The sequence below is a fragment of the Eufriesea mexicana genome, unplaced genomic scaffold (genome assembly GCF_001483705.2).
Source record: "Eufriesea mexicana isolate 0111107269 unplaced genomic scaffold, ASM148370v2 scaffold7107, whole genome shotgun sequence".
NCBI classification, from domain to species: Eukaryota; Metazoa; Arthropoda; class Insecta; order Hymenoptera; family Apidae; genus Eufriesea; species Eufriesea mexicana.
Window position 1 is genome coordinate 36532 of NW_016914943.1, and position 21682 is coordinate 58213.

At 27.5% G+C, this 21682-nt stretch overlaps 1 protein-coding gene across 2 annotated transcripts in view; it reads right to left on the reverse strand.

The window, feature by feature from the left end:
- Positions 1 to 5759: 5759 nt before the first annotated feature.
- The window catches only part of FucTA (glycoprotein 3-alpha-L-fucosyltransferase A), a 68633-nt gene continuing 52710 nt past the window's right edge, over positions 5760 to 21682 (reverse strand). For both annotated transcript variants that reach the window (XM_017907183.1, XM_017907184.1), the window contains 5 exons: positions 16090 to 16281; positions 11771 to 11995; positions 9516 to 9704; positions 8009 to 8244; positions 5760 to 6111 (listed from right to left, as the gene is read on the reverse strand). In XM_017907183.1, coding sequence (XP_017762672.1) covers positions 5760 to 6111; positions 8009 to 8244; positions 9516 to 9704; positions 11771 to 11995; positions 16090 to 16281 — 1194 coding nt within the window. The remainder of the gene's footprint in view (positions 6112 to 8008; positions 8245 to 9515; positions 9705 to 11770; positions 11996 to 16089; positions 16282 to 21682) is intronic.

Consider the following 21682-nt stretch of genomic DNA (forward strand, 5'->3'; position numbering starts at 1 on the left):
TCGATATAACTTCTCTTTTGACAAACAACATTGAGAAACACATAAGTACTTACTTAAGTAAATACGTACATTCGAAAATTAGCTGTGATGAATGTCAAGCAAAGGGTTCGCAGAATGTACTATATGAGTTTGGTAAGTTGACAGTCGAAATGATGTAGAGACTAAAGGGATACTGTGATCTGCTGTTTCCATTTTTTGATAGTCTTGCAATTTATGCTTCTAGGCTCTTAACACTTCTTAAATTTTCTATTAAATAATTCATGTTATTATATAATTGAATCAATAACTGATGTTATTATTGATTCGTCTCGTCACACGATGCAATTTATTTGTAGACGTGACACTTTATAACGAAAAATTTTGTGATCTATTTTTACAATCGTATTCAAAATGATAGACGTACTACACTGTGACCAATCAGATCTGCATCCCAGCCATATGCAATCTTCTGAACTCTTCGTAGTAGTCAGCTCTGATCTTATCTTTATGTTATCTATATTTATATCACTACTTTATCACTTTATTTATTTTCCTTTTTCTCTGTTTATTTTCTATTTATAGATGTATGATTTCTGAGTCAGAAGTCCTTATCAATAACAAAAATTGATGTGACTTAACTTCAGGATTGTAATGAAGAAGTTGTTATATAAGTTGTTACACTGTACCTAATCAAATCAAAATTCATTCCAACTGTCAACCTACCACCCAGTACTTTAAATAAAATCAAGTAATTCAAGTAAAATAATTCGATTTATAGTATGGACTATACCATACGGATGATACTGATCAAAATTTTAGACAAATTTGTACGATTGTATTAAATGGACAAATTTTTCCAAAATATCGACGAGTTAGAAATTCTAGCATGCTTGACAATTTTCATGAATACTAATTTTAGTATCTCGTATAGTAATTATTGTTAGATAACAGTAAAATAAATAAATATTTGAAATATAAGTTGAAAAATAACGTGATAATTTACATGACTACTGTATGATTACGTATCAGTATAAAGTCGGAATCTTTAGCTGATACATGATCTTTTCGATATTTGTGCAATTACTTTGTACAAGAATGGAAGCGAAAAATGACTTCCTCGCACAATATGTACCTCTTCATGGTCGTTCAACGACAATTCATCTTTGATTTTACAGTGAGAGTCGATCAGTAAGCAATTCGTTTGTAATTCGCGAAAGCTTACGTCCCGTAATTATATAATTTGTTTTAAACCAACAGTTAACTATTTAATCATTATTAATCGATTAATTGATATGTCCTTGATAGGAAATCAACTCCATAATCATAAGCACAAACATAATTCATAATCGTAAGAACGACACCATAATCATATTGACTTAGAAATTATAAAGAAGAAAATTATCTTGCAAAATTCGATAATGATATAGAAAATGTTTGATTATAAACCCAATATAACATTTCTCAATTTAGAAGTGATTACGCAATTTTTTCTTATTTAAATAACTATATAGAAGCATATTCGGCGTTATTTTTGCAAGTATTGGAAAGAATTATTCGTCAATTTATATATTAGAAGAAAATAATTCTATAAGTTAGTCCAAAATAATACTTTTTAATTTTTCTATATTTTGTATTCTATATTTTCTATTTTTATACCTTACATTTTCTTTAAAAATATCAAACAAAAGTAGTTAATTAAGAATTTGTTCAAAATTGCGAAAATGTTTAAATGATATTAAAATTATAACAGGAAAAAAGTTATTAAATAACTGATTAATATTTAATATAAATAACTGATTTAAAAATAGTGTACATTATGGAAAAGGAAAGATTTTTAACGAATACTATTCTTTCACATAACGCGCAAAAATTACTTTGATATACACACTCATGACCTAACACATAACAAAATATTAAGTTTTCGCAATTAAATGCAGTATTAAAATTCTGTTCTGTAAACCAACAAATTTGTAAATCGTAATTAGAATATGTTGAACATATGTTGACATCAAATTTTATTCATCATAATAATCATTCAAAAAAATTCATAACATATTTCAGAAGCTATTAGGGTTTCATAATTCCAAAAAAAAATTAATATGAATAATCATTCTGATACTATCCTGACGAATAAAATCTGTTCAAGAAGAGAATCATAATCGTTTCAAAAATATACAGTAAGCGAATAGAGCACGCAACGATTCGTTCGATGAATAATTATTTAAATAGCTACATAAGTTAACTTAATATTATATTAATTAAATCGAAATTAATAGTAAGTTATACTAGGAATCATTTGAACAGGTACACGTTGCGTACGTAGCGATGAGAATGACTCGAAGAAGTTTTTCGATAAGGTCACACTTGACTAGATCTTGCAAAAATCTCGCATACTTGATGGAATATTTTACAAATAACGACTGTACATGTATAATGTTTTAAATATACATCGACGTAACGTGAAAGATCTTTGTGAAAAGATCAGATTGCATAAAAATGATCGTTACCTATGACAGTGATTGGCAACGTTGACAATGAGCGCCATCTGTCATCGATATCTTATACTATATCCATTCAGAACACGAGTAACAGCGTATATTACAGTACATGAATGTCGATAAAAGAAGTAAAAGTATACTAGTATTAACAAAAATGTTTATCTCTTTTTCATATGTGATTTGAAGAAGTGGATAGATGATCTGGAACACAGAAATCTTTTACAAAACGTGACATAATCGTAGACTCTTGAATGATCCATTGGATTACAGTTGCCAAACACCGATTCATGTGTGACTCGATATTTATCCGTGTAGGTTCGAATCTAGTAAATTCCATAATGTAAACAGTTATATAAACAGTAAACAATGTCCAGCTATGTGCAAATATTTTCCTTACAGTTTCTATTATACATTTGTCAATTCCACTCTCGACGAATAACCTCAAAATCTCAGAAGCAATCTCACAGTGTAGAATTGCAGTCAGGCTTAAGAGCTTGAGAATATTCCAACAGTTATTCTAGTCATAGTACATTGATTGTAATACCTATACGAGCTACCAGTACGTATTAATTAACAAGTACAATTGTAAACATCGCACCTTGAAAGACTTAATCTAGAGATAATTTACAGATAACTCGTTCAATGTTATTTCCAGTCATTATCTGCTATCTAGTTCATAGAAATGTAAGTAGTTTATTATACAGAATGTATCAATAAAAGTTTTCATTACTTTGCATATTGATTTGTTTGATAATGAATAATTGCATTGCGATAAAAGCAGTTGCATTAGGTCATAGTCAATGTTATCAAAGATTTCAAAGTAACTATTTTTATCTAATTATGAAAACACTTGTTTAAAGCATTAAATTTACTATAATCCATTGTCATTGCTATTTGCTCACTTCTGTTATGAGATTTTATTTCATACAATTGTAAATCTCTCAAATTTAATTACTACAACTTTCAAGTAGAATTTTTTATATAGAATGATTACTCTCATATACATATGTACTATAAATTAATAAATCAAGAAGAAGAAGTTCTTGAAATAGATTTATAAGTTAACAAAAATTTATGCTTACAGTACATAATGATATTTACAAAAACCATATTTATGTATTATGAATAACATGTATGTGAGAAACATTTTAACCAAAAACTTCTACTATTTCAAGCTGCTTATTGTAGTTTTAGAGAATGTTAATTAAAATGAGAGTATGATCTGAATTCGAACCCACATGAATAGCTTATCTGAATACTGATAAATATTCATTGAACACAAGCAGATATCCGCATGAATATTTATCTGAATACTGGACGAAGATAAAGTTCACATTGTTACCAGGAACATTTTAAATTATATTAACTTGCGCATCGTCGAATTTTACATCATTATACAGAATTAGCATTTTCCTTTCATACAGGGTGCATCCAAAAGTATTGTAAAAACTTACAGAAGGTGATTCCTTATGCAAGGATAGATAAAAAATATAGCATAACGTTTTTTCATACAATTCTTTCATCCAAAGCTTAGTTCTCGAGAAAATCAGCTTGTAAAATTTATTGGGTATGTATACATTTAATAGATAAAATCAATTACTATTATATATTTAATATTTTTCTTTACGCTTTCTTGAATCTAATAACTCGTAAAAATCACCTAGATATCATGTACAAAGACATTTAACCAACTATATCTTACATATACAAAGGCATATGCATGAATTTCAAAATCAATTTTCTCAAAAACTAAGCTTTGGATGAAAGTAGTGTATTGTACATTTTTAATTTATTTTTGCGTAAGAAATTACCTTTTTATCAGGTTATACAATACTTATACCTACATTCCATATACTAAGCGTAATAATCTAATATGTCTATTGAGCATAAACTGCCAACAGAATATCATTGTTTCTAATTTTAAAAAGAGTAATTGTTGCCTTGTTCAACTGTATTTAAAAGAAATGAATATGGCTTCATGCAACCCCCATATATTCCACAACTGCTTTCTAAAAAATTTAAATCAAAACCTACATTTTCTCTTTTATTTTGACTCTTGTACAAAATCAAAATTGCTGTTCAAAATGGTTGAATTTATATTATTACCTTGAACTTAAAAGTAATAAATTTTAAATTATTTATATATTTAAAACATGTGAAACGTTTCAAGAGTGCAATTAAAGTACATTAATTTCTTGTATTCCAATCAAATACCTTTTTTCTGTTATTAAAAAGAAGAAATTTTAAATAAATTAAATGAAATGTTATATGATTTTCAATTATGCAATATGCATGTATAGTATCTGTATATTTTCTAGAAATTAATCGACACGTATATTTCCTTGAACTCAGAATGTGCAGTATTAAGTTAGCATTTTCAAGTACATCTTCAATTTCGCATTAACTACATTAATGTTCATAATTTATCAATAATTGTATAAAACACTGTCTGGTAATATATTTTACGAAAATAACATGTTAGAGACTTATAATTTGAATATTAGATTTTTAAATAATAATACATAAAAGACCTCAATGAAAATGTTACGTGAATCTCAAAGGAACGTTATTAAAAATTCATAGTGAGTGATATGCCGAAACTATTTGTTCTGTGCGTAACTAATTTGGTAATTTTGGTAATTTGGTAACTAATTTGGTATTGGAAAAATTTTCGGATTAATGACTATTTATAACTCTTTAAACGAAAAATAAAAATTTTAAAACGTACCTCTGTAAATATTAAAAAAAAAAGAAAAAAATTGTTCAACTTACTTTGTACATTAAATGAATTGCAAATAATTGACCTGAGTCAAGATGTCAATTGTTACTGCCACTTTCGAAGAAAGACCAGCACTTTATAGTCACCATAAAAACGCGAATAACTGTTCGTCTAAAGCAGCGAACCGGTTATTGATTGATGTATGTAAAAGTCCATATTGCTCGTCGAAAAATACAAATTCGAATACTCCTAGCTCCTCGTGTTTCATCAAATTCGTAGTCGGCAGTCTTCTCAATCAATTAACAGATTACCCAGACGTTTATTCTAACGTCTCGGTAAAGTAGGATTCATCCATACCCATGGATAACTTCCTTCTTGAAGTATCGCAACAAATTAATCACAAGGTTTAACGAAAAAATGACAGAACGAACTGTCCTACGTGTATCGATAAAATTCTCCACGCCTCCTGGAAGTCCAGACGATTCTATCGATGAAAGCGTATATATAAATTCCGACGCACCGCGTCAATTTATGGTAAGTAACGACATCTCGCGAAGAACCTCTCAAGTATTCTTCGAGCTTCCTGCACGTGCCGAGTCGTGTTCACGCCAGGACGTCGTCGTACATACCCCATCGCCTCTCCACCATTCGTTTATGTCTTTGTAAAATTTCGGCGGTCTTTCATCGTGCAACATGGCACAAACGCGACACCAGAAATACGTATTGATAAATTCACCAGTACCTTTCCAGCGAAAGTACGAATTATACAGTTCGTCGTTCCGATCTAAACGATGCAGATATTCAGCAAGCTCTTTCGGTGACTCGAACTCGTCCACGTGAATGTAAGAACGGTATGGTGCGCTGCGTGCGTAGTCCGTCGGATGTGCACCCATTACGATTGGCAGGACGTTGTGTCTAAATTAAAAGTAGAAAGTTATTTCGACTATATTATAGCAGAAAATGCAGGACGTTAAGGTAAACAAATTACATCGAAATATAAAGCTGTAGTATAAATTTCTCGAAATATAGATTTGTTACAATTATTAATACATTGACTATTAATATATCTTAACCTAGAAAATTGTTTACACTAGACAACTTTGAATTAGTTAACTGAGTTAATCGACTTCGAATCATTTAAAATCATTAATATAAACATGGTGTTAATTTTTTATCGCAATTTGGTAATCTGTATTGTCATTAATCGTGTAAACACTGTGAAATCAACCGAAGTAATAAGAGCATTGCTTCACGCAATATAATTACGTTAAATGACAGAAATATTGCAATCTTTAATATACATTATTTAATTGAGTGACTTCAAATCGACTAACTATAACACTACGATACTGTAATATACATACATGATGTATACTTTATTAAAAATTAATTTTTTTAAGCGTGGAAATGTAAACGTTTTATCTTGCATTTAGTACATTACACTAATATTGTAATACATTGTAAAATATTCATAAAATTACAAAATTTCATTACAAGAATGAAAATTTGACGAATTAAAAATAAAAATATAAATGTTTTACATTTACTAAACTTAGGTACAACTATCAAAAATGACACATCTAGAACTGTGTAAATTATGCAATAAAAATAAAACGTGGAATGTATAATTATTTTTTATTAAACATAAAAAATATATATATTTCCTTTATTTAGGCTGTATTAAATGAAATAATTCCTTACTACGAAGTATTGAATGAACATTCACAAACATAATAAATAATACATAATTCATATTATATACATTTAAATTTGAAAGATTATTTAATATTCAAATTTATTTTTAAAATAAATAAATTTCAAATTAATTTATTTCATTCAAATTTAAAAGTTGTTAAAGTATCAAAAGCTAATCATTACCCAGATATTCTTTAATCGAGTAATATTCTTTATTCTTTTGAATCGTATAGTTGAATATTACACATAAAATTAAAATATTAAATATAAATTATTCCTTTTCTTAATATTAAATAATTTTAAGTGTCAGTGTAAAATGACACACTATATATAGGAAATAAATAATTTCTAATAAATTACAAATCAAATTAAAATATTATGAAAAATATAATTAATTATATTTTGTTTGGCTGCGATTAATTATTTAATTGTATCTCAATATCGTTAGATAACACTGAAAAAAGTGTAAATAAAAAAAGAAAATAGTACCTAACAGTATTCTAATTTTAAAAATTAAATAAATTCCAAAATAATAAAATAAATAAAAGTTATCAATGTGAAAAAATAACGAATATATAACAAATAAAATTAATAAATATTTGCATTAAAAGAACGTTAAAATAAAGTAACAAATTTCAAAAATGAAATAATTTTTAAGTTTCCCCGCACAAATTGAATATATTTAATACACACGTGTGAAAATGGGATATGGGCTAAGAATAAAAACAAAGTAGTATTTCAAATGTTCGAAAGATCAGGTGCCAGCCACACTTTAGTTCCTCACAACAGTAACCCTTATTCCAAAATCTCGGTGAAGACAACACTTCAACAGAGTAGGACAGGAGGGAATCTTGAGGACCTCTACATATACCAAAGTGCACTAAATAAGGGTGGTAACAACTGAGCGTGAAGCACACTTTGGCAATTATGGCAACAGCCCAACGAAATTTTTAAGTACTACTTTAAATCTCGCATATACTTGCACATACATATTTCATGAAAGACGATACCGCGTTGAAATTCGCGAGATCAATAAATCGCTATTCGTATCGTACTTTCAAACTGTATTTGTATAATTTCAGACGGAAGTATAAACATGAATTGAAATATGACATACCCGAGGCCATTGACGAAGAACTTTTCCGTAATGTAGTCCTTACAATTTGAATTCTCGAAAGCGAGGTAGAACTTGTAGTCTTCATCGAGCATATCAAAACATGCCTGCGATTGTGAACGTGGGCATCGTAAACTACCACAAGTCCCATAAATGTCCACTTGGATGTACTTCGACAGCTCTTTGGCGTAGTGCATACGTTGATTTCGTGGATGACAATTAGAAACGAACCAAGCTACCTGAATTAACATTTAAAAGAATTTCTCTTAATGGTGCTGCCGTGTGCTGGAATTGAATGAACTTGATGGAATTAAGATTATTTATTAAGTTAAAATTTAAGTTAAGTTAAGTTAAAAAATTAAGTTATTTATACATGTGTGTAGTATTTGATATAATATAGTACACGATTTGATTGTTTAAGAAAAATTTCCAATTTTTATACAAATAGATATATATTTTTGTTTGTAAAGGTATTGATATAAATATCTATTTACATTGGTTGCCCAATGAGTAGTGTCGTATTTTTCCAGTAGATGGCAGCCATTTGTTTCTTAGTATAAAGATATGTTCTTACTCTGTTAGATATGGTCACAGGCTATTTGGAACTATTTATTATAGTTCAAAATGGTCAATATATTATTTAATAAAACTTGTTTTGTTTCAAATGAAATAGTTACTATTTTATACTGAAAATATTGCTGTTATTTTCTATCTATAGTTCAATAGGTATAACATAAATATATAGATATAAGTTATAATTATATAATATAGGGCGGGACATTTAAATGGAAATACCTAAATATTATTATTTATAGATTTATGCTACGCTATTTCAAGAAGCATATGTAATATTTTAATATCTCTTTATTGCACATATGCGTATATATTATTGAAGGAAAGAATTTAGTAGTATAAGACTTTCCTAAGACCTTGTACATTTTTTATTATATTGCAATATAAATTATATAGCAATGAACAAATTAATATAATAATAGAGAATTTAATTTTATAAATTAATCACTTATTCGACCATAAACAATACATTAATATTTAACAAAATTAAATTGTTTAGTTTCTATTTTTAACTATTATCAAATTTGCATTAATATAATAAATTCGTGTAATTCTGTAAATAAATATTTCTAAATAATCCGATAACTGGATTCAAAACTTCTCGCAAGCAATTGCAATAATCACCAATAATTTTTCTACACATGAAAATATTTTTTCATATAAATTTTAACTTAAGATATTATACAAAATTGAAAATTTCTCGATCCTTTTCAACCAAAAAATTTCATTTCGCATTTGAAATAATTTCAATGTCAAACCCATCAAAAATTCATAATTCACGTTGTCTTTCAATTCTTCAAATATCTGATTCGTCTCGAACGAAAGAAATTGATTAATTTTACACGATCTTTCAGAAATAACTTTAAAACGAGAACTCGTATAAGTTGAGAAGTATCGATAAAACCCAAGTAACACGAATAAAATGAGGACGACTCACCTTTTTAGTCTTGTTGGCTGCATAATTAAAAGTCTGCGGTATTTGTGTGACACTAGAGTCGTAATATTGCCACCTTTCATAGGGCGCGACTATATCGCTGTCACGACGATAAGTTGCAGTCCAATTGATGACAGCGTTCTTCACGCTCTGCGTGTGATAAGGGCACTCTAAAAAATACAGCATCCACACCTGCTGAAAATCGTATCAGTCTCATTCGAAGTATATAATTAAATTTTCTACGACAGCACAAACGCGAATTCTTTCGTAATTTCTTCTAAAGTACGTTATCCAATTTAATTATCTTATTATCGGCTGCAGAAATTATTTAATTAACGAACATCGTCAAATACGAGTGGGTAATAGAGTCGACCGAAATTTCTGAATTTCGCTTGGAAATGTACAATATTCCCGTTGAAACACGGAATTCGTTCGTATCCAATATAATTAGTTAAAATTAATTTGATCAAAGCCGTGTCGGCAGTGCCGGTTGTATAATATGTTAATATTATACTAAAAGTAACTATGGTAGGTCAGTGAAAGTTATAATTGCCTGAAGGAATTTTCTAGATAATTATTTTAGCAGTTTTCGTTAAACGAAACTCGCTACTACGAAATGTCCGATATTATTTGACATAATAAACTTGTTTACTGCTTTTCGTTTCGTTCATACCAAATTTATCTTATTCCTCTCATTTATACCAAGTTTATTTTATTCCTCTCATTTATACCAAGTTTATTTTATTCCTCTCATTTATACCAAATTTATTTTATTTTTCTCATTTATACAAAATTTATTTTATTTTTCCCATTTATACAAAATTTATTTCATTCTTTTCATTTATACAAAATTTATTTCATTCTTTTCATTTATACAAAATTTATTTTCTTCGTTCTACTAATTTGAAATTTATCTTATCCGTCCTATTTTAAATTATTTTCTCTTTTCTTTTTTCAAGATTTATTTATAAATCTTATAAATAATATAAATTTATTTCATTCTTTTCATTTATACCAAATTTATTTTATTCTTTTCATTTATACCAAGTTTATTTTATTCCTCTCATTTATACCAAATTTATTTTATTTTTCTCATTTATACAAAATTTATTTTATTTTTCTCATTTATACAAAATTTATTTCATTCTTTTCATTTATACAAAATTTATTTTCTTCGTTCTACTAATTTGAAATTTATCTTATCTGTCCTATTTTAAATTATTTTCCCTTTTCTTTTTTCAAGAAAATTATCATTCTCTACAGTTCACTTTGCTTACCGAAATTATATTTTGACCCTTATGTAGATAACTAGGTACCCATTTTGTGCTATCATGCGGGTTCAATCATATTCGTGCAAAATGAGTTCGGCTAATTTCTATGATCATTAATTAAACGCGTGAATAAATTAACACCCTTCAGTGACATAATTATCACATATTTGGGTACCATTTATATATATCTTGCTTTCTACAATATTGTTAATATCGAAAATAGTCCAAGATAGCTTCGACTCTCATTCTTTGAACAAATTTATGTCAACAGCAAGTTAAGTAACAAATCGATTTGTATTTTACAGAAAAATTTATGCTCAATATCCTAAATCATAGGATCACAATATAATATATTGTTGTTTCTGAACATTGTAACAAATAATAATTAGGTGTACCACGAGAGTAGAAAATATTTAATAAAATTATCACCGAATATCTGCTATATCAAAAAGGAAAGAAGGGAAAAATAATATTGATACCCAGTTATTCGATTATCCAAAAATGGCGACCCTTCTGGCAGGGCCGGCGCATTCAGCGCGTTCATCGGAACCCGGCCCCGCGTTTTGAAAGTCCCCGTGGTCTACGAAAACTCATCAGACATTTTGCAGGACCCCCTGTATAGTACATAGAATATTCGGGTGTATACAATAGCATAATCCATTAATCGATGACAGCTTGCTACATACTGACACGAGTGCAAGATTTTCTTTCCCACATTTGCATTGAAATATTTCGTTACAGTGTGTTTTAAACGTTGACATCAAAGATTGATACGACTGGAACACGGGTGCGGAAGGTATTAAGGAAACCTTCCAATTAGAAAACATCGATTTTCATTAAACAGATGCAAGACATTTTTAAATGTGTATTCTGGCATAAATTCTCGCAAAATTTTTGAATTCGCGCAAAACGTCATTCCGCCCCTGCCTTCTGGTTATCTACACAAGGGTTAATGGATAAAAATAAGAAAAGACTCTAATTACGTACTTGATTCGGAGATCTTCTTCCCACGTGCATAACATAGTCTTTAAACAGGATTAAGTCTGCGTCCTCAGCGTTATCCCTAACGATTGTGCAAGTGTTAACTGGACATCGAAGCTGAAGAAATATATCAGGACCAACTTTCGCCTCGGGCATACCATGTGGAACCATTATCTTCTTCAATTGACGATCGTTTCCGGTTTTATTATAGTCGGTGGGCACGTACATTAACTATAAAGTTGATACGAAAATCATTAATCACTTGGGTTATAATAATGACGAATCTAGTTTACATCTAATATGAGTGCAAATGGAATATAAATTAACGACTAGAATCATTTTATTTTAATATTTCGTATATATAGTACATATTTTTGTACCATAGGAAAGTTAATATTTAATATCGAACTTCATAATTCTGCTTCGTGAGATATTTTACAATAATGAGATAATTAGAATATTTTACATGTTTTACAATATACAGAAGAAATATTATATAATATTAATGTATCATAATTTTAATGAATTAGTTGTTGCTCGTTTGAATAAGTACATTTTTATAAGTTGAAAATAATATGTGATTATATTTGTTAATTTTTTGAACTTAACTCTATTTTTATACTTTGTTGTCTTTGTTTTATATATGAATTCGCATAACATGTTTGATACTCGTTCAAAATTTAACTCTTTAAGGAGGATGTGGTTCTTGAAAATTTATATAATTGGAAAATAAACTTTCTTTGGGAATATAAAAAAATTTGTATTACATATATGTATATGTATAAATTATTTATGTATCTATTATATGTATATATAGTAAAATATATATTTTATATCTCTTTATTTCTCGATAATAGTACGTTCTAATTTGATCCTGTATGTATGGAACTTCGTTACTTTATAGAACACGAATTTTTTGATTATGAGAAAGATTATAAGTATTATAATTTTATTTATTTATATTTTATTTATTTATAAGTATTACTATACTTGTGAAAGAAGTTACCTTAAGTTTTTCAATGCTATGATTAATATACTCCAAAATATCTATTCTTGCATAAACATAAAAATTTTCGTTGACGTAAAATAAGATCTATAATTTTTACAATGTAATATTTCAAAATTATCGTTTCCCCATTTCTCATTTTAAAACTTCCAATCCAGAGTTATGAAAAATGGACCCATATATGTATATATAGAATATCTATACATAAAATGCAATATTTGTAAATGAAAAAATATGATTTCCATTTAATAATTAATTATTTCTTATTTAAGCAATTTGGAATCACTATGAAAAATATTTTGCGTTTCAGTAAGTGATAAATTGGGACTTATATTGCATAATAACTTGAAAATGAAAAATGAAATGAACATATGAAAGAAATTAAGTTATACAAATATTAGATTTTGCCAATCAATTGCTACTACGTGAAATTTCTAATTTAATGTATATATAAAAAAAAAAGAAGAAGAAAAATAGGAAATAATGGATAATGAGAAGGACAATAAAGAAAACGCGAGAACAATGAGAATAAAACTAAAGGAAACGAATTATAATCACGTAAAATACACGATTGTGTACAGGGCTTTTTTAGGACGCTGGCCTATATTCGCGTATAATAGACTGCATTGTGTCATGAAAGAAAGGGTGAAAAGCAAGGTACACGGGCTGTGCGCAATTCGAAGGAGAAGGTGGAACACAATGTTCCTATTTTCGTTTAGCACGCCGTGGAACAAAGTCGTAACTAGGCAATTCGTTTCAAACAGCAAATTACAGTGCGCCTCCTCATTCGAGGCAATATGTCTGCCGTATATACAACTTATCCGCAGTATTATATATCTAACGCCAAAATCAATCACTCAATCGCTTGTATACCCGAATATTTCAAGCGAAATTAATTTCACGAAATTATTTGAAGATTTCTTGCGAATTCTGTGTTGAAATTTGTTGTGAAATATTTTTGTCGATTTAGAGTGAATTATGATTACAGAGTATTATACGTAAATTATGATTAATATACTCCAAAATATCTATTCTTGCATAAACATAAAAATTTTCGTTGACGTAAAATAAGATCTATAATTTTTACAATGTAATATTTCAAAATTATCGTTTCCCCATTTCTCATTTTAAAACTTCCAATCCAGAGTTATGAAAAATGGACCCATATATGTATATATAGAATATCTATACATAAAATGCAATATTTGTAAATGAAAAAATATGATTTCCATTTAATAATTAATTATTTCTTATTTAAGCAATTTGGAATCACTATGAAAAATATTTTGCGTTTCAGTAAGTGATAAATTGGGACTTATATTGCATAATAACTTGAAAATGAAAAATGAAATGAACATATGAAAGAAATTAAGTTATACAAATATTAGATTTTGCCAATCAATTGCTACTACGTGAAATTTCTAATTTAATGTATATATAAAAAAAAAAGAAGAAGAAAAATAGGAAATAATGGATAATGAGAAGGACAATAAAGAAAACGCGAGAACAATGAGAATAAAACTAAAGGAAACGAATTATAATCACGTAAAATACACGATTGTGTACAGGGCTTTTTTAGGACGCTGGCCTATATTCGCGTATAATAGACTGCATTGTGTCATGAAAGAAAGGGTGAAAAGCAAGGTACACGGGCTGTGCGCAATTCGAAGGAGAAGGTGGAACACAATGTTCCTATTTTCGTTTAGCACGCCGTGGAACAAAGTCGTAACTAGGCAATTCGTTTCAAACAGCAAATTACAGTGCGCCTCCTCATTCGAGGCAATATGTCTGCCGTATATACAACTTATCCGCAGTATTATATATCTAACGCCAAAATCAATCACTCAATCGCTTGTATACCCGAATATTTCAAGCGAAATTAATTTCACGAAATTATTTGAAGATTTCTTGCGAATTCTGTGTTGAAATTTGTTGTGAAATATTTTTGTCGATTTAGAGTGAATTATGATTACAGAGTATTATACGTAAATTGTGTTAAACACAAATTTATGGTAAAAATAGAATATTCTTTTATTTTTACATTCTTATTTTTCATGATGAGAATCCAATTTATATAATTATTTATATAATTTAAATTAAAAATTCTGTTATGTTGGCTGAAAAGTTATGGTATTTTTTTTTTTAGAAAAAAACAGATTCGTTTTTATTCCTTTTTTTTTTCTAAGAGATGGGAATGAATTATTTTTATTAAAATTTTTGTCACTTTATTTTTCACGTAATATTTTTTGTTATCTATGACTATGTATTTTTCTAGGAACTTTTTTTATTTTGTCACTATAGAATTGGGTTTCTGAATTTTGGAATTTTGGGTTTCGCAATATTCTTCCACTGTCTCTGAGTATGTTTTCCAGTATTGAATCTATTTCTATAAAATTGTGTAAAAATCTAATTATCAAATTATCCAAAAGAGGCTTAGAAAATTTTTCCTAGATGATATTTTAATGGTGTCCAATGTTTCTACGTTTATAAATAGTAATTATTTACAGTAACTATTTGTAACAGTACTAATTTTAATTTATTTATTAATTATCATTCTTACTACTTTTTTATTATTTTTTATTATATCCATACAAGTATTTTATTGCATTCACATTGTATTCACACAAAATACAAAATTTAGAAGCCTGAAATTTCGTCACAGAATATATTATTTGATAAAATTTTCAAAAGCAAATTTTTCTATTGTATATCGTTTAGCAATTATATTTTTTTGTATATACAAATCTATATTTTAATGCATTTACACAAAATAGGGAAATTAAGATTCTCAAATTTGTTACAGAATATATTCACTGACAAATTTCTCAAAAGCAGCTTTTTTGTCATAAATTATTTTCTAATAATTATATACATACTACATATGCAAGTATTTTACTGCAATTACACGATATGCAAAATGTAAAAGTCTGAAATATTGGTCACAGAATATAATCACTGATAAAATTCTCGAAAGTGACTTTATCTGTTATATATTATTTTCTAATAATTATATACAAGCTACATATTCAAGTATTTTCCTGCAATTACGCGATATGCAAAATTTAAAGGCCTGAAATTTCGTCACAGAATATATTCACTGACAAAATTCTTAAAAGCAGCTTTTTTGCTACATATTATTTTCTGATAATTATATACATACTACATTTGCAAATATTTTACTGCAATTACACGATATGCAAAATTTAAAAGCCTGAAATTTCGTCACAAGATATACTCACTGACAAAATTCTCAATAGCCAATTTGCTTATTATTATTTTCCAATTTTGTGCATGCGTGTATGAATATTTAAAGTCTTACTTGATTAGTAACACGATCGCCATAAGCGTCTTCGTCGGGCCATAAACGCGCCAATCTTCGACCAGTGCGACGGGATTTTATGGCAGGATAAGGCTTTCTGGTCCCTCCTTTCATATACCAAGGTCTTTTCGATGGGTCCATTGATTCTATACTGTTGCGTGATAACATCGTCGTGCCGGTTATGTTGGATACCTTTTTAACAAAAATCTACGTATCTACAAATTTGTAATTATTACCACTAACATATGAGTCGTTCACTGCATAAATCGATTAACTCCACTTTTTGAAAAATCTTTAATTTAAGTGTCAAAGCACTTGGTATAGTCATAACTTTTTATATTTATAATAACTTTCCCCGATAATTAAGATTAACACCGTTAAACGACAAAAATTTGGTGGCCACTGAATAATAAATAATTTATTTCAGAGGTCACTTTGATTAACTCCGTACTCTAATGTAAATCGTTGCAATAATGCAACTCAAATGCAATAGCAAGCCATGAATGATAACGGTGAATTTTTTAGTGCTGTCTTATCAGAATTTAAGTAAAATTTAGTAAAATTTAAATTTGTTATTTTTTTCACTCGCCAAGTCGATTAACTCTTCCAGTAACATAAAAATGGTAACATTACTAACGATTACCTCTTGGCAATTTTTTCTTATAAATTTTATATACCGTTAGATGAAAGTTATATTTGTATTTATGCATTCTGCGATATTTATTTCGATTTAAATTATAAAGGGAATTTTAAAAAACAATATACATTATTTCACTGCATTTCTCCACTTTTTGTTTCATGGAGTTAATCAATTTGTGCAGTAAATGGCTCATATTCTACTTGTATATCCTAACTGGCTAGTGTTCATTAAGCACAGGCATAGCATCTAATGTCTCTGCGCTAAGGATAATCTGTGAGATATTGAATTTCTTACCCTTTTTGAAGAGTGAATCAATATTTTGTTTAATTCGCCTAATAAATTTTAAATGTATTATAAATACATTTATATATTTTACAATAATATATATAGCGTGTCTCAAAATCCACGCAAGATTTAAATTTTGCGCCATTTGTGCGGCAGTGTTGCCAACGAAAACAGAAAGATACTAATATAGATAAAGAAATAGATATGAAATATAAGAAGATAAGGAAGAGGATAAGAGAGATATTACGATACTAAGTATACTGATGTATACTTTATGAATTAATCAAATATTTATAATTTTCAATTAAAAACCTGTGTTTTCTATTCAAATTACTTCTTGCGTGAATTTTGGGACACTCATTATAAGTAGATCATAAATAATTTTATTTTATAAATAAATTATAAATATTTATTTAATAAATTTTTAATTCTTTGGTTATTTATTTATTGCTAATTAATGAATACATTGTAAATACAGTCATTCTCTTCAGAAAGAACAAAATTATTTTATTTTACTTTGGTTTCTTGAATATTTTAAAACTAGAACTACCAATTTAGTCAAAATGACTGGTCTCGGAATTTTCCTCTTTGCAAATACTAAAAACATGTACCAGCTTTTAAAAAAATTAGTATTGACTCATATCGAGATAGAACTGCAATTAATATATACTGATGTTTAGCTATCCCAGTAAAAATCGGTAGTTCTAATATTAAGATACTTTTAAATTAAAATAATTATGATATAAACCTTAATTAGACTCTAATAAATAATAAACTACAAATTTGTATTAAATAGTAGTATCCTAAAGGAAGGCTACTTGTATCTAAAAATGTAAAATAGTGTCATATTAAATTTCAAAGAGGTTCATTTTAAATTTAAAGAGATAAATTTCCATATTTGGAATAATTTTGCTGAATTTTATTTTCATAGTTGATAAAGAAATCAGTAAATTAAATCCGAACAGAATTTGAATTTGAATTTTTCTGAAAAAGAATCTGCATTTTTAAATATTACTTTTAAATATTATTAAAAGCTAGTAGTGAATTCGAAACTAATTTTTGTATTCTCAATTTATGCTTTCTCATACCATGCTTAATAAAATATCATAAGGATAATAAAACTATCTATTTCAATTACAAGAAATAAATTAGTGGAAAAATAATTTATAATCTGTAAAATACTCAATGGACAAAATTATACGATTATTTATGGCTATCGTATTATTATACTAATCGACTATTATTATACTATTCGACTTATCTTTAATATTCGATTCTTATCTAAAATTCAAATGAAAAAATTAATCTCCTCTATTCCTATTCAAAAATTCGTTTATTTATTATTGCTCGCACTGAATTGACTATTATTTGTAAATAATAATAAAATATGTAGCTTTTATTTATGTAATCGATTATTTAAATGATTTGAAAAATGTAGATATATGTATACAAATTACCAGTACGTTTAACGTTAATAAGTTGTATCGTTCTATAACACGATTTCTTTCGCAAGTGCATGCCATAGATAGATGCTCTTGCGAACTGTAATTTCACATTTCTTTAGTGGAATCGCCGTGGCTGGCATTTCCTGGCATTTCTCTTGACTTATTCTACGATGAAAGTTCATCGTACTTGAATGCTACAGATCAACGTTGAACCACCCTAACATTTACGCCAAATTCTTCGACTCCTGAGTTCAGACTTTCGCTAACTTTGAAATGCATTATCGAAGTTTAAGACCATAATAGAGTTTTAATGTTCCGTAATAAATGGCGCCGAGTAACGAACTTTTCGTGATTTTATTATGGCACTATTAATATTCCATAATTAATATGGCAGTATATCATAACGAACTTTTTATTTTTCCATAATATGATTTATTATAACTTAATATAAATGATCTTTAAAATATGATAGGTGCTTGGCTGTTGATTTCAAATTTTTGAAAAAATGGTATTTTTTAAATGATAATTGGTATAATAAATAGCACTGACTATCCAACTTTTCGTAATTTTATTATGACACTATTAATATTCCATAATTAATATGGCAGTATATCATAACAAACTTTTTATTTTTCCATAATATGATTTATTATAACTTAATATAAATGATCTTTAAATCACGATAGATAGTTGACTGCTGATTTCAAATTTTTGAAAAAATGGTATTTTTTATGTGGTAGTTTAATTCTATACAGATTTAGTAATAGAAAGTTGTGAACGAAAATTAATAAATTGTGAAAATGATTAAATAATATTATTAAATCCGTGTGAATCAAACCTAATTTTTCAGTGTATTATTGAAAGTTAGAATTTATTTAATATATTCTATTATACTTTGTAAGTTTGGAATGTGTCTTTAATAATATTCTATAATTAATTGGAAACTTTTAATACTTTATTTTATGGAATTTTGTTTCATTTGTGAATTAGTATTTTTATGTATTTATTTCCTTGTTAATAATACATTTTTTGAATTAGAATTACTAAACGAACTTTTAATAATATAGCAGTCAAATTATTGTTTTACTTCTCATGGACTACAGTATTAATTTAAATCAATATATATCTTTTCTATTGGAACACTTAATATTTTTAGATTTTTTATTACATCCAATATTTCTAATTTTTATTATAACATTTTCATATGACGTACATATTTGTTATCAAATATCAAAAATGAATATTCGTCTAAAAACATCTTTCCAATCTTTAATTGCCAAATGAACATTATTAAAGATCTTAAAATACTATAGAAATATATATATGTCATTAGAATGTTATTCGGTAATCTTATCTATAAATTTCTACACGGTGCATTACACGTATAGTAATACCGTTTATAATATCTATAATTAATAGTTGTAAATAAACAATTATAAATGCGTGAGACAACTAGAACCATAAACATTTTCCACAAGCGTCAAAGCAACTTTCCGTGTGAATTATATATTTATACTTTATTTGGAACAATTTGCAGACACAGCAATTGTAATTGTGAATGTTGGCAATCGCGTGTTCCATGTGGCATATTTTACATGGTTATGGAAATTTCATCTGCATAGCGACTGTATCGAATCGTAATTTATTCAACGCTAGAAGAAGCTGGTCTAATCATGAATACACAGTGCTGGCCAAACCTTATCACAACAGGAGCCATATTTCTTTTATTAATAACATTCGAGAGTCATATCTTCTACTAGGTCGATATTTTATACACACCATATATATCATATAATATACAATATTTTATAAGTTAGTATATTATTAGTTAATAATATATAAAATGTAATATATTATAGTAACATATATACTGTTAATATGTACAACAAAATCTTTCTCCATTAATTAATTAACAACTTGGTAGAAGATTCTAGCTAAGAAGGTTCTCGCTAAGAACCACATTAAGAGTGTAAAAGAGTCATGTTTGGCCATCGTTCTTATACCGGTTGTCCAATTTTAGGTAAATGCAAGTTACTCATAAGCTACTCTCTGTATGGAAAAGTAGTTCAAAAAAGTATTGAATGATTTCATGGAGACATAAGATAGTGTAATTACACCAATGTGTAACCATCACTATTTTATAAATGTTAATTCAGTCTCTATAAATAAAGCTGACAGCAATACAGGAGTAATAAGTTTTTAACAATATTTAAATTAAGGTAACTTATTTTTAAACTAATAATTTTTTCATATTAATTTCATAAACTAATGTACTAAAAATATAATGTAAAAATATAATGTATTAAAAAATAAATGATTTTATTTAGAGAAACAAAATTGACGTCTACGTATGACGTCTACACGTCCACCAAAAAAGAATCTAATTTCACTATTTTATATTTCCCTCGAAATCATTGAATCCTTGTTTAAACTATTTTTTTGAACAATTGATACTTTATGGCTAATTTTTTTTATTGGTTAAAATTAGACACCCTGTATATAGTCATTTACAGAAGTATATGATCAACTTGAGTTCCATGTTTTTAACAAATGAAATATGCACATTACACTCGAATTTTTAAAATAACGGATAAAAGAGAAGAATTCAACAACCTATATTACAGTGATTTTGATACTAATCTGCTAATTTTGTTAAAAAGTATACACTTGAATACTAGTGCCTATGATTGTATGAATTCGCATTCAATATTCTATGAATTTTGTATTTGTCATTGAATTTCTTTCTTTTTTTGTAATTTTATCCGCACATTTCAAAAAATTGGTGAAGTATTATTTTTGGAAGTTTGAAATCAACGTGCATACTTCGTTTGTTAAAAGGCGTTGAATATTTTTGAACGCGACTGTACTTACGTGTATCATAAGGCAGACGAAACAAAGCAAACTACACGAAACTAATTGACTAGGTGGTATTAGCTGTATTTCGGAAACCACTGAGACAACCATTTTAATATAATAAATCATTTGAACTCTTATTTTTATTTTTCCAAACGTATCCAATTATCGTATCAAATTAAAAAATAAAAGTAATAAAATTTATAGAATTAAAACGACTTTTAAATATAATAATATTATTCCATTGATTTAACGTTCAAACGTGCCAGTTATTTAATATTTTAAATATTTTGAAAAAACTTTACGAAAACTACGTAAAGTTTAATTATAATTACACAACGCCAATAAATAGGGAAACTTAATTATAATT